This window comes from Sphaerodactylus townsendi, linkage group LG08, assembly GCF_021028975.2.
Source record: "Sphaerodactylus townsendi isolate TG3544 linkage group LG08, MPM_Stown_v2.3, whole genome shotgun sequence".
Classification (NCBI taxonomy): Eukaryota; Metazoa; Chordata; class Lepidosauria; order Squamata; family Sphaerodactylidae; genus Sphaerodactylus; species Sphaerodactylus townsendi.
In genome coordinates, this window is record NC_059432.1 from 78,609,809 (window position 1) to 78,624,343 (window position 14,535).

The 14,535-nt window shown below is 42.7% G+C and overlaps 1 protein-coding gene across 2 annotated transcripts in view; it reads right to left on the reverse strand.

The window, feature by feature from the left end:
* EPHA4 (EPH receptor A4) overlaps nucleotides 1–14,535 on the reverse strand; it is a 178,646-nt gene that overhangs the window by 100,823 nt on the left and 63,288 nt on the right. For both annotated transcript variants that reach the window (XM_048504923.1, XM_048504924.1), the window contains one exon: nucleotides 2,548–2,703. In XM_048504923.1, the coding sequence (XP_048360880.1) occupies nucleotides 2,548–2,703 (156 nt within the window). The remainder of the gene's footprint in view (nucleotides 1–2,547; nucleotides 2,704–14,535) is intronic.

Consider the following 14,535-nt stretch of genomic DNA (forward strand, 5'->3'; position numbering starts at 1 on the left):
AGGCTAGAGGCGTCTCCCTCTTGTTTTAGAAAGGCAATGTAGACTGGAAAGTCTATGTTTTCTCCAGTTTGGGACAATCTCCCTAATAAATGCCAAGGATGATCGACAGAAATCATTTATTCTAGTCAACCCATGAGCCTGCCCTAAGGCAGAATTTTCTTACAGACAAGAAGCATTCAGATTTGAGAAATGTGTTTGGAACACTGCGTCTATCCGAGGTAGCTAGGACTAGTTCATGAGTTGCAGAAGGAGTCCAGAAGAAGCCCTCTAATACCTTATGAGACTGCAGTCCTAACAGCGAACCAGGAGATCCTGACATTTAATGCAAGCTTCCAACTTAAAATCATGGAATGGCATCCAAAGTCCTTTTGAGAAGCAGTGAAAATCACCATATAAACAAAAGCTTTCAATACAGCTGTTGCCACAACAGGAAGGTAAGCCTCTCACAAAAAGCTACTATAGATAAGCACTTATATTGAATAGGGATATGTTTTATTTGGCTTGAAGAACTTCCCGTTCAGTTAAAAAAATTAAGGTCAGTTGACAACTTCAAAAAAAAAAGGGTGAAAATGCCACTTAAGTGTTGGCACTCTAACTAAATTGTCTGGGAAAATATGGCTAATTTTGTCAAAGAGATGCTGGAACAACAGGACCAAAACTAGAGACCAAATTAGATATTATATGTAACACATAATTGTCTAGATCTGATAGGCAGAAATGGGTGTCCACCAGAGTATGCTTGGATCCAGGCAATAAACAATCACAATAGCAGTTTGGCCATTACTTGTGAAGTAAAATGCACATGAATACACAAACTAATATCACAGTCATCAGGTCAGATATATTTAGTGATGAAGGGAAAAAGAAGAAAATAGATAATCTAGTTGGCCTTAATCAGCAATGGTAATTAGAAAATCAATACCAGTTAAAATTGTGGGGTGGGGGCTTAAAATTTGTGCTGCTAACTAACTTCGGTGATGTAAGAGGTACAATAGTGGGAGAAGATATGGTAAGGGAAGATACCAGAGATACAGGTATGCTCAGGTGTCTTCCAATATTTGTCCCATGCTGACAGAAATAAGACCAGAAATACTCTTGTGGAGTTCATGGTTGATCTGGCATGTGTGACTGAGACCTGGGTACAGGAGGAAAAAACTGTTGTCCTGAAAGAGATGCCCCCCCCCCTAGGTTACTCAGTCATACACCAGTCACAGACAAAGGGTTGGGGGAGTGGGAGGGATGGCAGTGATTATATGAGAGACTTTCTCTACAGGGTACTCTCTGATCTGGAGATCCTGGGCACTGATTGTGTGGGCCTGGAGTGGGACACTGAGGAAACTTTGGCAATCTAGCTGGTGTTCTGCCTGCCTAATTTACCAGCAGATTCCCTGTCAAGACTGCTGGAGGTGGTAGTGGGCTGGGCCTTAGAGTTCCCCAAGATGTTGGTCTTAAGGGACTTCAACATCAATGCAGAAGATGCTGCCTTCAGGCAGGCCTCAGACCTGGTGTTGGCCATGGCAACACTAGACTCTCCCAATTTTTTTCAGGCCCCACACATAGAGCAGGTCACACCCCGGATTTGATTTTCGGTGCAGAGGTGGAGGCAGCTTTGATTGTAGAAGCTTGCTGGGTGACCTTGAGCCAGGTGAACACTCAGCCTAACCTATCTCACAAAGTTGTTGTGAGGACAAAATGAAGGAGAGGACAATGACACAGACTATTTTGGGTCTTCTCTGAGGAGAAAGGCAGGGTCTAAATGATAATTACAATTTGAACAGTTTGTGGGATTGATCTTGTGGACACATGGAACTTGTCTGCAAGATACTTTGAAACTTTCTATAGTTATATTTTATATTACACTGGCAAAGTATTTAGCAACACCACTCAATACAGATTCAAGTCCATTAGCACCTTAGAAACCAACAAGGTTTTCAGGGTACAAGTTTTCAAGAGTTAAAGCTCCCTTTGTCAGTCAACCCATAACAACTGTACAAAAGGCAACAAGGCCTATTTGTTGAAAAACCACTTTTATTTGCCTAAATAGCTAATCTTCAAAATGGCCACACTGCCTGAAAGGTCCAAAGACCTATAGTCAGAGTGGCCACAAACCAACCTTCATGACTCAGTTTCCTTCAGAGCCCTCTCTCTCCAGGGTTCTAAATTAAATCACAGAAATGCATAGCTACTCTTGCTCCTCATTATGCCACCACAGTGTAGCCTTGAGGCTCTTTTACAAAACAGATACCAAAACAGAAATAAAACAAAACAAAAAGTGAAAACAGAACCTTTTATTCTCACCGTTGACCTACATACTGTCACTTAATTGCAAACTGCATTTTTTTTCTGTTGTGTACCAGGAGAGAGGACCTGGTATTGACATGTTGTGTTGACTTGTTTAAAAGGGAATTGTAACTGAATGTTCCTGTCACCAACAAGACACTTTTCATAGCAGAATGCACATCTCCAGGGAGTGTTTCATGTATAAATTATTGAGGCGGCTCGAGGAAGAAGGGAACAGAAATTAATAAATAAAGGACTCTGACTTACGAGTGCAGGGCATGGAGGCAGCATCGTTTTCTGCTCGAAAAAAACCCTGGTCGCAGGTGCAAGAGGTAGCGCCATCCCAGATGGAGAAGCTGTGAGGCGGGCATTTAGCACAGGCAACATCTGTTGAGAGGGCCTTGTAGTATCCAATCTTGCAGGCTGGGAAGGAAAAAAAATCGAAAGCAGGAATGTTATCAGTAGAGGACTTGATAATAAATTGCTACCTCATTTATTCAGTATCCAGACCTGGAGGGTGGGAGGGAGGGTCATATTTGAATGAAAAAACCCCCAGGAATAAATGATGTCCATTCAGCCCCAGGAGAGAAATTAACCAGCCAACAAGCACTTGATTGCTAGCTCTCCAACCGAGGAAGGCAATTTTTAATTCTGATGAGAACCTCTTAACAAGCTGGCCCAGAGAGCTTACGACAGCACCTATAAGCATGCCCGTGTAGCAACTTGGTTGGAAAATCTGTCTCATTTTATTTCTCAGCATGGGTCTGCTGTGTAAGGCTCACTGCCTCGCTTCCCACCTGCAGACACTCACACATTGCAGTAAACAGGGTGCAGTTGTTTAATTCCATGACCACTTAAGGAAGGCAGCTGATGGTATGACACTGCCAATTTCTGAGACAAAATAAGACCCCACTGTGATTGGCAGCCAACTTCTTAGTCTAACATGCACGGAAATGGCAATTCTCCCTTCTGGCAAGGCCAGATTTATTTGCTTTCCCCTCCCCGAGGGACGAAATCAACACGTTCCCCCTCCCTTCATCAGAGCTCCAGCACACCAGTGACCGCACTCTTTGACATGAGGTCCCCCTGTGCAGTTGGCCAGCATTCAGTGACATCATCTTCATAAACATGATGCTTACATGGATGGCTACCTTTACATCATTTGGATTTTTAAATCTTCAAGGTATCGTAAGGAACAAGCATGCCCTCCAAGAAGTTTGGCCAAGGCTAAAGTTAAAAAGTCATCCAACACCACCAAACACTGAGAGCACAGAAAATATCCAGGCAGTTTTATAAAGTACAAAGAGCAAGAGAAGGGAGGGCTTCTGCCAATATTTACTGCATGATTCACTTTCCTGTCTCTTAATTTATCACCTAGTCAGTCTTTCGAGTTCCCTTGCTCTTGCTTCTACGCCTCCAGAAACTGACATGCATTCACTTTCAGTTCTTCTCCCACTCACTCCACAGCCTTTTATATGATTTAATTTCTTTATTTTCCCTTTTATGAAGCACTTGTAACAGGTGGGGTTTTTTGCAACATGTTTGTAAAGGAGCAAGTCGCTTAACCCTTATTAATGGACACCATTTATGGAATCTCCCTTAACGAGTCCACAGTTTACAAAGTGTTGTGCAGTATCCATAAAAATCAGTGAGATCAATCTTGCCCTTGCTTGCTTCGGCTGTCACTGAACCAGGGAATCTTATAAAAACACATAGCTCTGGTGACTAAGATTTATGCCTTCAGAGTTTACACACATCAGATAATTAGATAGGGTTCAACTTGCAAGGTGCCTTCTGGCTACGCTTCAAATGGCCTTGGGGTTTTGATTAAAGTCAGAAACCACAACCCTGGCAAGGGATACATGGCAGAATCAAGCTCTGCCTCCCTACATCAAACACAATTAGTCCCTGAACACAACTGCATACCTATCAAGCACAGCCTATCTTTCAACGAGCCCAGCAAGCTCAGACAGTTTGTATAAGAACAGGTCTCATTTTCAGAGGAGCAGCTAAGAACAAACAAAATCACCCTGTTTTTTTTCTTCATTCCCCTCTTTCATCCTAACCCACCTTACAGGGTAGCTGTGACAATAAAATGGAGAATGGGAGAGCTATGTTGTCAGGCAATCTGGATCTCCATTGGAATGAAATATGGAACATAAATATGTTAATTAATTGAATGAGGGACTTATACTGAAAGCTTTGGGTCTAAAACACAGATGTGGGTGTTTCATTTTTCATAGAGGGAGTTTTGCATTCCCCTTGAAAATCCAGATCTGCAGCTAGAACTTCCTTCAGCATCTATCACTATCATTAGACCGTTTCCACATGGCCGAAAAACAGTGCCCTAGGGACAGTAAAAACACCGTTCCTGGAGCACTGTTCGCACAGCTGTCACTGCTGCATCGCAGATGCGCTGTGCCCGCCCCGCTCAACTGGCGTGAAAACAGCGCTTTTGAAACTCACCCCTGAGGCCGTTTCTGCATGGCGGCAGAAACGGCTGTCCACCAGCATAATTAATGCTGAGGGATGCACCGTTCACACCGTTCACTGAGGCTGCTGCAACCCGCAGAAGTGGCTCTGCACGGAGCCGTCTGTGGGTCATCCCGTTCAGCCACCTCTCCTTCCTGCACAGCTCTGGATGGCTGGAGGGACACGCCTACACTGCCCTTCGACCTCCGAGTGGGCATGTCTCTCCAGCTGTCCAGAGTTGCGCAGGGAGGAGAGGTAAGTGAACGGGAAACCGGAGGGCCCAAAAGCCGGTGCACTTTGCACAGCAGAGGCAGGAAGACACCGCTTTGAAAAACCTCACTCAGGAGCCAAAGTTTGCCAGGACTCCTCTTCGAGGCTGGTCTGATTGCTGATGAAAATGTTCCTTTTTCAGAGCTTTTGGAGTTTGAACTGTACGGTTTGCTTGTTTTGGCTGAGCATTGCTTTATGGCATTTGTCTAATTGCTGACACCGAGAACTTTCTTATGACATTTGTCTAATTAATTTTATTGTGCAGACTTATGGTTTTATTGTTTAGATGTTTTCTGTGCTGTTTTACAATGGTTGCAAGCTACCCTAGGGATTCAGAAAAAGATGGAGGAATAGTGTATAAATACATTTTAAAAATAATATAGACTGTCTTCAGTAGACATTCATTTATGCCTAAACTATGATGATGTTATGACAAGCCTTTTTTCCTACGGAGGGGATGCACACAGCTGCCTAAGATTTTTGGGATCTAGGTTCATTTTGAACTATAAACCTTCCCCTCAGTTTCCAAGTGTTCTAAAGGTAGTGAGCTTTGAGTTCGCTTTTGTGAGATAAGTTTTGTAATGCACAAGGAGATTGCTAACTGAGGCTGGATTAATATATAAACAACTAAGAAGATCTATTTATTTACAGGCTGGTTTTAAAGGAACAAACCAGCAGCATATGTCTCCAGGTACACAAACCAGAAACCTGGCTGAGACTCAAAAATGGAGACTGGTTATGACTTCAGAGTGTAGTTAGACTTTTCTACAATGCTTCGAGGCACAAACAGACTTTTATTGAGTAGCTATTAGGTTGGATCCTCTCTCACACACAGGGTTCCACTCATACCAACCTGCCCTTTCCCAGAGTCAGACTAAATTGTACAAGGTCTGCTCATCACCAGAGACAGGCTCAACAACTGAGCACTCTCTTCTCTCAGAGGCCGTTTCCGAAAGGAGGCGGAAGGGGTCGGGTCGGCGCAATCCACGCCGACCCGACCCCTCTGGGACCATTCGCATGGACGGTCCCAGAAACGGCAGGGACGACGGCGCAGAGCTGCGCCGTCATCAGAGCGACTCATCTGTCCTGCGGCCCTCCGGCACGTCACCGAAACCAGGGGACACGCCCCCCTGCCCTGCGCGACTGCTCCAGGGTCGCAGGGGAAAGGGGGCGTGTCCCCAGGCCTCGGCGACGCGCCGGAGGGCTGCAGGACAGGTGAGTCGCCCGGGGGGGAGGCACCTGGAAGCTGCTGCCGTTTGCACGGCAGCGGCTCCAAGCCGGCGTTTCCCAACAACCTCGCTTGCCAAGCGAGGTTGGGAAACGCCGGCTTCGCGCCGGTCAGGTGGCGTGAGGGCAGCGCGGCTGCGCAGCAGCTGCGCCCCCTGTGCGAATGGCTCCCTGGGGACGGCGTTTTTACCGTCCCCAAAGCGCCATTAACCGCCCGTGTGGAAAGGGCCAGAATTAGAACTAAACTGCTCTGCAACACTACCAGGCAGAGTTACCCTTTGTTCTTTTTCCTGAGCCAGACCTGAGCTGTCACTGCTGTCTCCATGAAACAGAACTCAACTCTCTTCACTCCTATGTACCCTCCAACATTTCACTCCCTTTCTTGAAGGTGATTGGATGCTAGAGCAGCACTCCTATGGACTCATCTGAGTGGCTGATTTTCCCCTCAGGGGCAAGAAAGCCTCCTATCCATCACAGTGAAATTAGTGAATTTGGGACTGCTTCTTCCATTTTTCAGCCTATGTGCTCCTGAACAAAGAAAACATTGAGTCCAAAGTTGTTATTCAGTTCAAGAGAACTTATTCTCTTTCAAGCAGTACATTCTTTTGCTTTCTACTACATTAAACCCAGTTCATTAATTTTTCAAGGAAACCTCTCTCTAAATGCATTGGCAATTTCTGAGAAACATAGACATTTTACTTCAGCTGTATAAAGTCATACAACAGAGTTCACAATTTTCCTCATTTCACTATATTCAGACTTAATACATTTCAGCTCTTGGCAAATTTGCTAACCCACTGCATTTGTTCAACATGAGTTTGCATTTTGGTTCACTTCTATCTTGCAATCTAATTTAGTTTTGCAAAGGTTGGCCATTGGATGGGGAACCCTTGGGGGGAAAACAGCTGACGTCCATGATGACTGACCATAGTGAATTGGTAGAAAAACAAGCAAGACTGTATGGGTCACTGTTTTTCCAAAAGTCTGTACCGCATACTCAAGGCAATCTTTACTTCTCTTGGGAGGATTTGCTGTAGATTGAATTCAGTGCCCTTATCTTTGCCTTAATTAATCATCTCTGTTAAAAAGAGAAAGGGAGTAAAAAGGGTAAAGGCAAAGCATTTTCTTTTTTTCAGATCACACACCAATATAACATTATCTTTTAACACAGAACTGTTTTCCAGATTTTAAAATGAACCTATTTAAATGGAGAAAAGCAAAATTCTACCAATTAGATGGCCTCCTAACTTGACAAATCAATTTCATTTTACATTCAAATAATCTCAGACAAATCTGAGAATTCAGTCCCAACAACCAGTGCTTGAATTATAATGTACAGCCGCTCACATCTGAGACCCAGAAGTCAATGCATTGTAGAGCACACCTGTGCTTACAAAAGAAAGGAAATGGCATGAGATACAGCTCCACAGAAATGCAAGAAAAGCAAATGCAAAGGTCCACAGAGGCATAAGCAATACCCACCAATCACAGAGTAGCATGCAACAATACCCCCATTAGCCATACATGGAGGCAGCCAACCAGTGAACACTGATGCTGGCATCCCTCCCTGACCTCAACAGAATGCAGCAGGAAAGAACATGGAAGACACAGCTCCCTCTGCTGTAGGGAGGACTGTGCCATACCAAGTAGGAGCCTGGTAACTACAACCCAACTGGAAGCTCTGCAAACGGGGTCTGAATCTGCTCTTGCAAGCATATTCCCTTTGACAGGCATATATACCAGGAAGGAATAATGACTTCTCTAAATCTAGATACCTTGACTCAAATCCCTTAGGAAGCTTAGTAAGGAAAATTCATGAGACCAGGACTTAGGTCCTGAGCATGTCAAGCAAGGGCTTAAGTTCTGAGCATGTCAGACTTTTTGAAGGCAAGGGGGGCACAGGCACTATGACACCAATGAGTGAACTAGGAATGCCATCCTTTTTGGGAGCTTGGAGATCTTGCAGCATTGCAGTTCATCTCCAGATAACAGAGATCAGTTCCCCTGGAGAAAAATGGATGCTTGGGAGAGAAGACTCTATGGTATTATGCCCCACTGGGCTACCTGTGTTCCCCAGGCTCCAACCCACTCCAAATCTCCAGGAGTTCCCAATCTGGAGCTGGCAACCCTACCCCCACCTCCTGCTGGTGGCCATAGGGTGAGACCTGGCAACTCTAGACATTCTCTGAAAACATTTCAATGATTTCCCCTCAATCAGTATATACTGTGGGACACATTTACCCTGGCTTAAATGCACTAAACTCTGTTGCCTTGAACAAACCTAATAGTTCTAAATTCTCTGTGTATTAATAGGGTCTATGTGGATATCATGGCATAAATTAACAAGCAAGTGTTGCATGCAGATAATGACTTCTTGGAATAGGTTCTGTACTATGACCAAGGGAGAACACAAGGATTCACAATCTTGTCCTTATGAACAGTTATGTGCAGCAGCCACTATACCCTTTTCTACCAAATGATCTAAGTGAAATTAGTAAATTCATCCATCTTTCTTCCTGGACCTTATTTATAGTGGAATGTTGGTGGGGGTCCTAATTCCTTCTTTTCTCTCTCTCTCTCAATTGAGGGTGTAAGCCTCAGTTGTAACTGTGGCATTTGATTCACCATCTCTCAGGACAGGGAAAGACTTTCTCTCCCCCAACTCTCAGGAGAGGTAAATGCAAAATGTCCACGGGGCAGCTCCGTGTCACCACGAAAGCATGGCTGGGATTTTTGCATGCCATGGAGGACAAGCACCTCTTGATATCTCCTCACAAAAGAAGCTTCATTTGTTTGTGTTGGGGGATGGGTGTGCACGTGCAGATTTTAGGAACACAACACACTGCTGTGCGAGGGAGAAGCTTCCAAGAAGTTACCTATTGCTCTCTAGTGCTATTTATGCTCTCACATATTCCTGAAAGAAGCACAGACAAAGCTGAAGCTGGTGCTGTTTTTGCCTCCATCTTTTGGCTCAAGGGCATGTACAGACTGTGGCTATGTTTATTTAAAAACATGAGAGGAGGGCATGAAGAAGAAGACGAGTTTGGGTTTATATCCCACCTTTCTCTCCTGTAAAGATACTCAAGGTGGTTTACAAGCTCCTTTCCCTTCCTCTTTCCCTTCCTCTTCCACCTACTTTGTGAGGTAGGTGGGGCTGAGAGAGAGTTCTGAGAGAACTGTGACTAGCCCAACATCACCCAGTAGGAATGTAGGAGTGCAGAAACAGATCTGGTTCACCAGATAAGCCTCTGCCACTCAGGTGGAGGATTGGGGAATCAAACCCGGTTCTCCAGATTAGAATCCACCTGCTCTTAACCACTATACCACGCTGGCATGGAAGAGACTATCTCTAGAAATAGAAAGGATTGCTGAGTTTGTTTGCAGAGCAGAGATGCCTCGGTTTGAATGCCAAAGCTACATGCTGAGGCAATCTTGGCACCGCTGCTACCGTTTCAGCTTCCATCAGTTCTGCGTCCTGGACTGCAAGGGCTGGAGTGAGAGCAAAAGGAAGGAGGGAGGGTGTGCGTGGCTTCTTCATTGTCTTGGGGAAGGGCAGCGGAGACAGGGACTGGGAGCTCTTTCAGACCCTGTGCAAACCGAGAGGGAAAGAAGGTGGTTTTGACTAAGGCTGTCCTTAAAACTGACTCTGTAACGCTCATAGACATTCGAGACTATTTTCACCTGTGGAAACACCCTACTTTACTTCCACCAAACCATGGATGACCATACCCAGATATTTTGGTGGAAAAGGGTACAGTATCAAAGGATGTTATCTGGGTCTATCATTTCAAACATCACAGAACTACTCGCTGTTGCAGGTGTTCATTATGCATAAAGCCAAAACTGCATGCAAATGGCAGCCCTCTAAATCAGAGCAAACCCAGCTGAAATTTCTTCATGGCATTACAGAAAAAAAGGAAGAACTATGTGGGGTCTGCAAGCCACATATGGATAGGAGGCTCTGTATAGCAGATATCTGGCATGATCCAAAGCACCATGGAGCTCCATGAGAACACATGGTGAAACAATTCTTAGGTTCTTATATACTGTGCAAAATGTAATGGAATTCCAACTGCATATACAGGCCATTTCCAAATCCTATCTCTCCAGCTAATTCAACACCCAGAGGTGAAAAAAAAATCCCAAGGTACTTTCTTTTAAACATCTGGGCAAAGTTAGTTGCTTTATGAAGAGCGATTATATTTATGCACATGTTTTGGATAGGATTTAGCTTATGAAAAATATTTGAAGTTGTCCTCAATTACATAAGACCAAAGGCCATTTTACACACCCATGCACACACAGATCAATTAAGTTAAATGCTAACAAAATACACAGAACCTTCAGTAACAAGCCAGCATGTGTAATAAAAGAAAAACTACATTAAGGAAACAGGCTCAAGTAACCCACTTCCTATCAATTGTCTGGAAACAAAAATAGCAACAGCATTATTTTTTTAAAATGGTCCAAAAACGCCTTGCTGGTGTCGTGCTAAATGCATTTTAGACTGATGATCACAGGTTTACAATATCAAGAACACCTGCTACCTTGGAAAATAGCTGCAATTTATATTTTAGCGGCAGTCGGTACAATAAAAAAGATAGAAGTTTCACTTTCTTGCCTTCCCCATTCACTTCTTTTCTTTTAATACATCACATTCTCTTTCTCAGATTGTAACAAATCTGCATCTGCCATACAAGCTAATAGCTTCTTTTTAAGGTATTTCTGAACAGATTTTTGTCTGGTAATTATAGAACAGAATTGTTTAGATAGCTTCAGATAGCCCTGCCCCACACCATAAGCCCCTTGGTTACTGCACAGTTGTTTGAGTCCCTAATGCTCATGGGGACTTTTGAGGAATACTTCCTGCAACTGGATCTTTTGACCTAGAAATCAAAAGGATGAGTCATGTTTGTTTCCCAACTATCAATGGCACAGGACTTCCACCACTGAACTTCCATCATGCATGGGACACAATTACTTTCCAGGTTACTGATAACATATGGACCACTGGGTGGGGTATTGTGTTTTGTTTTTGTGAATAGAATGTTATCTGCAAGTCTACACACAATTTTGTGATTTTATTAACATTTTACATGTACATTACTTCCATAGACTGATTTAATGAGACCCAATTATGACATTTTTCTAATTCTTTTTTTCTAAATCTAATTACTCAGTTCAATGCCTCCAAGGATGATATATACCCTTAGAAGTATAAAATATATACCCTTAGAAGAACAAAAAAGTCTTATATTTAAGTAGCAGAATTCACTGTGATGTACCAAACTAACAAAAAAAAATTATCTTTGATCTTGACACTGGTAAGATCTGTCTCCTATTGTTCCTAACTTCACATATTCTGTGAATTAAATCGTAACAGTGATGGGTTAAATTAAATTTTGTAACATCAAGAGCCAATTCTTGCTACGTAGAATTATTTGTTTTTAAATCTAGGACAGCTCTATGGAGGATTGATTCTGTCTTGTTATCTGGCCACTTGCCTGGGGCAAGTAACAATTCCCTCTGAAGAATACCAGACAATCAGAGTGGCATAGTGGATATAATGTAGGGTTAGGATCCAGGAGACCTCAGCTCAAATCACCAGTCTGCCAAGGAGTTCACTGACTGATCTTGGGTCAGTCATTCTTGCTCAGCCTAATCTATTTTACAACATTGTTGTTAGAATGAAGTGGGAAAAGAAGAAATACTGTGATTTGATCAATGGAGGAAAAAAAATCCTGCCTTTATTTGAAAGCACCCGGATGTAAACATGGGCAAAGGGGATCTATTCAGTCAACAATGTTTGGGTAGAAAGTTACTTGCAAAGGGATAATCAGGTCAGTCTGTTATAACAAAATAAAATAAAGTCCAGAGGCACCTTAAAGACTAACAACATTTATTACAATAAGAAGTTTCATTTGTCACAACTCGCCTTCATATATCTGAAGAAGAGACCTGTGACTCATGAAAACTCATGCTGAAATAAACATTTTCAGTCTTCAAGGTGCCACTGGACTTTGGTTTTGGAAAACTGCTGACTGAATGTTGCTCTTGGTGTGGTGCAACAAGAGAAGCAGTCAGCAGTGCACATACATAAACAGTTCCACTTATTTGTTAACATACTTACATCCCAGCTCTTTATATAAATATACCCAATGCAGTTTACTATATACACTATAAAACAACAACATAGTAAAAACCAACCAAAATATCCAGGACATACCAAAACATTCAACCTATGACAGCACCTATAAAAATATCCAATTAAAAGAAGGTATGATCATAAATAAGAACCAGCATTGTGTAGTGGTTAAAGTGTTGGATTAGGACCTGAGAGACCCAGGTTTGAATCCCCACTCATTCCTTGAAAACCCTACAGAGTCACTATAATTCAGCTGTGACTTGATGGCTAAAATGAAATGGCAGGGTACCTGAAACCAACTGCATGGGACCTAAAAGATGACAGAATTACACCCCCTCCCTAGCCTGGCATCTAAGGGAAGATACAATTGGAACCATGTGAGCCTCTGTGGGGATGGAGTTTCAGGGCATAAAAGCCACCACTCGACTTTGGTTCATACCTACCTGGCTTCAAAATGTGGAAGCCCACAGAACCTCTGACTGTTGCCTCTAGTACATACTAGACCTCCAGGTTGTTCCAGACAAGGGACAGGGATTCCCATTGCCCTTGAGTACCTGGCTGTTATACCATTATACCATTTCACTGGCTGTCACAGGATAGTACAACTTAATGAATAAAGCTGAATGCTCCTGCTGTTTCTTGATATCACAGCACTATACAGCAACACCATCTGAATGTCATGTTCAGCAGCATGAAATTGGAGCACCTATTCTGAAGAGGAATAAGTCTTAAGATCAGGCTCCAAGTTTTAGCTTTTACAATTACTAAGAAATGCTTGAAATGTGGCTTAGACCATTTTTTAGAGTGAGATAGCAAAAAAATTAAAAACACCAAATAAAATGTCCCCTTATTTTAAAAAACCCACCTCATGATATGTGGAGGAATTGTCTTACAATTTTAAAATGCTGGAGGTTGTGCTGGGTACATTTGGCACATACTTCAGGTCCATTGACTTTGCAAAGATTGCTCCATCTTACACTTGAAAATTTTTCAATTGAATAACATTTAATACCGGTGTCAGCGGCAAGTGGTGCTGAGCGAACAATAATATCTGCACTAGCTTTTCCATTTCAAACTGCTCAAGCTGCTGCTATGCTTATTATAGGCTTCATCTGACTTGGGAAATTTAATTGCTTTTACAGAAAGCTGTTAAGATTCAGGAAATGAGTCAGCTAGTAAATTTCAAGGAGCTCGCCATTTTTTAAAAGCCAGCCAGCCATTTCTTCCTCTATTCAAGCAAGGAAGGAGGAAAATCCATGATGACATTGTTACCTTGTAACTTTTCAAAACCTGCCCCGTAAAACTTTCTCTAGGATGTAGCAAGTTAAGGACTGGTTTACAGAAGGAAGCATAGCCTTGACCACGACAACATCTAGTGTTGCTTTGCATGTGTGAATGTCACGGGTAGGTAATCTCAAAGCAAGCTTTGGAAGTTCTCCAGAACTCTTTATCAGGCTAGCTGTTCAATATGAACAATCATCAACCAATCAATAAAAGGGATGAGAGAAAAGGGTTTCTCAGGACATGACAGAGGGCTCCATGTCTGCAGCTTGTAGAGTCTTAAAATGGAAGATGGGATGTATCACAGATTATACAGGATTGCCTGGTGCCAGGTGCAAAATAAATTTCAAGTTGTATCAAGATTGCATCTGGGAAAAAGAATGATCTTCCTTTCAGAATATAAAAGCTACCCTTTAATCAGGTGATTCTCAGTCACACAGATCCCCTTGTACAAGCAGAGAGCAAAAGGACAACTGGGTGCTCCTTATATTAACAGAACCTGCAACTTGAGTTCAGACAGTGCCCTAGGATGAAAAGAATAAATGGAAGCTTAACTGGAAAATACAACCTGCTGTTAGGAAATAAACAAATAAACAAAGTCGGGCCTGAAGATTATGCAAGGAAAAGAATCCTAGTGCCCCTTTTTTTTAGGGGGGGTTTGTAGAAAACTAGCTTCAGGGGTAATTAAGATGAAAGAATTGGCAGGGGAAGAAACTCTTAACCCTTTCCCTTCCTGCTAAGTGTGTGCTCTAATTTGCCAGTGTGGTATAGTGAACTAGAATTCTAATTCTTTAAATTTAATTAAATCATTTGCTCAGAGTGTCCCGCAACAATATATACAATTAAAATTATACAATTAA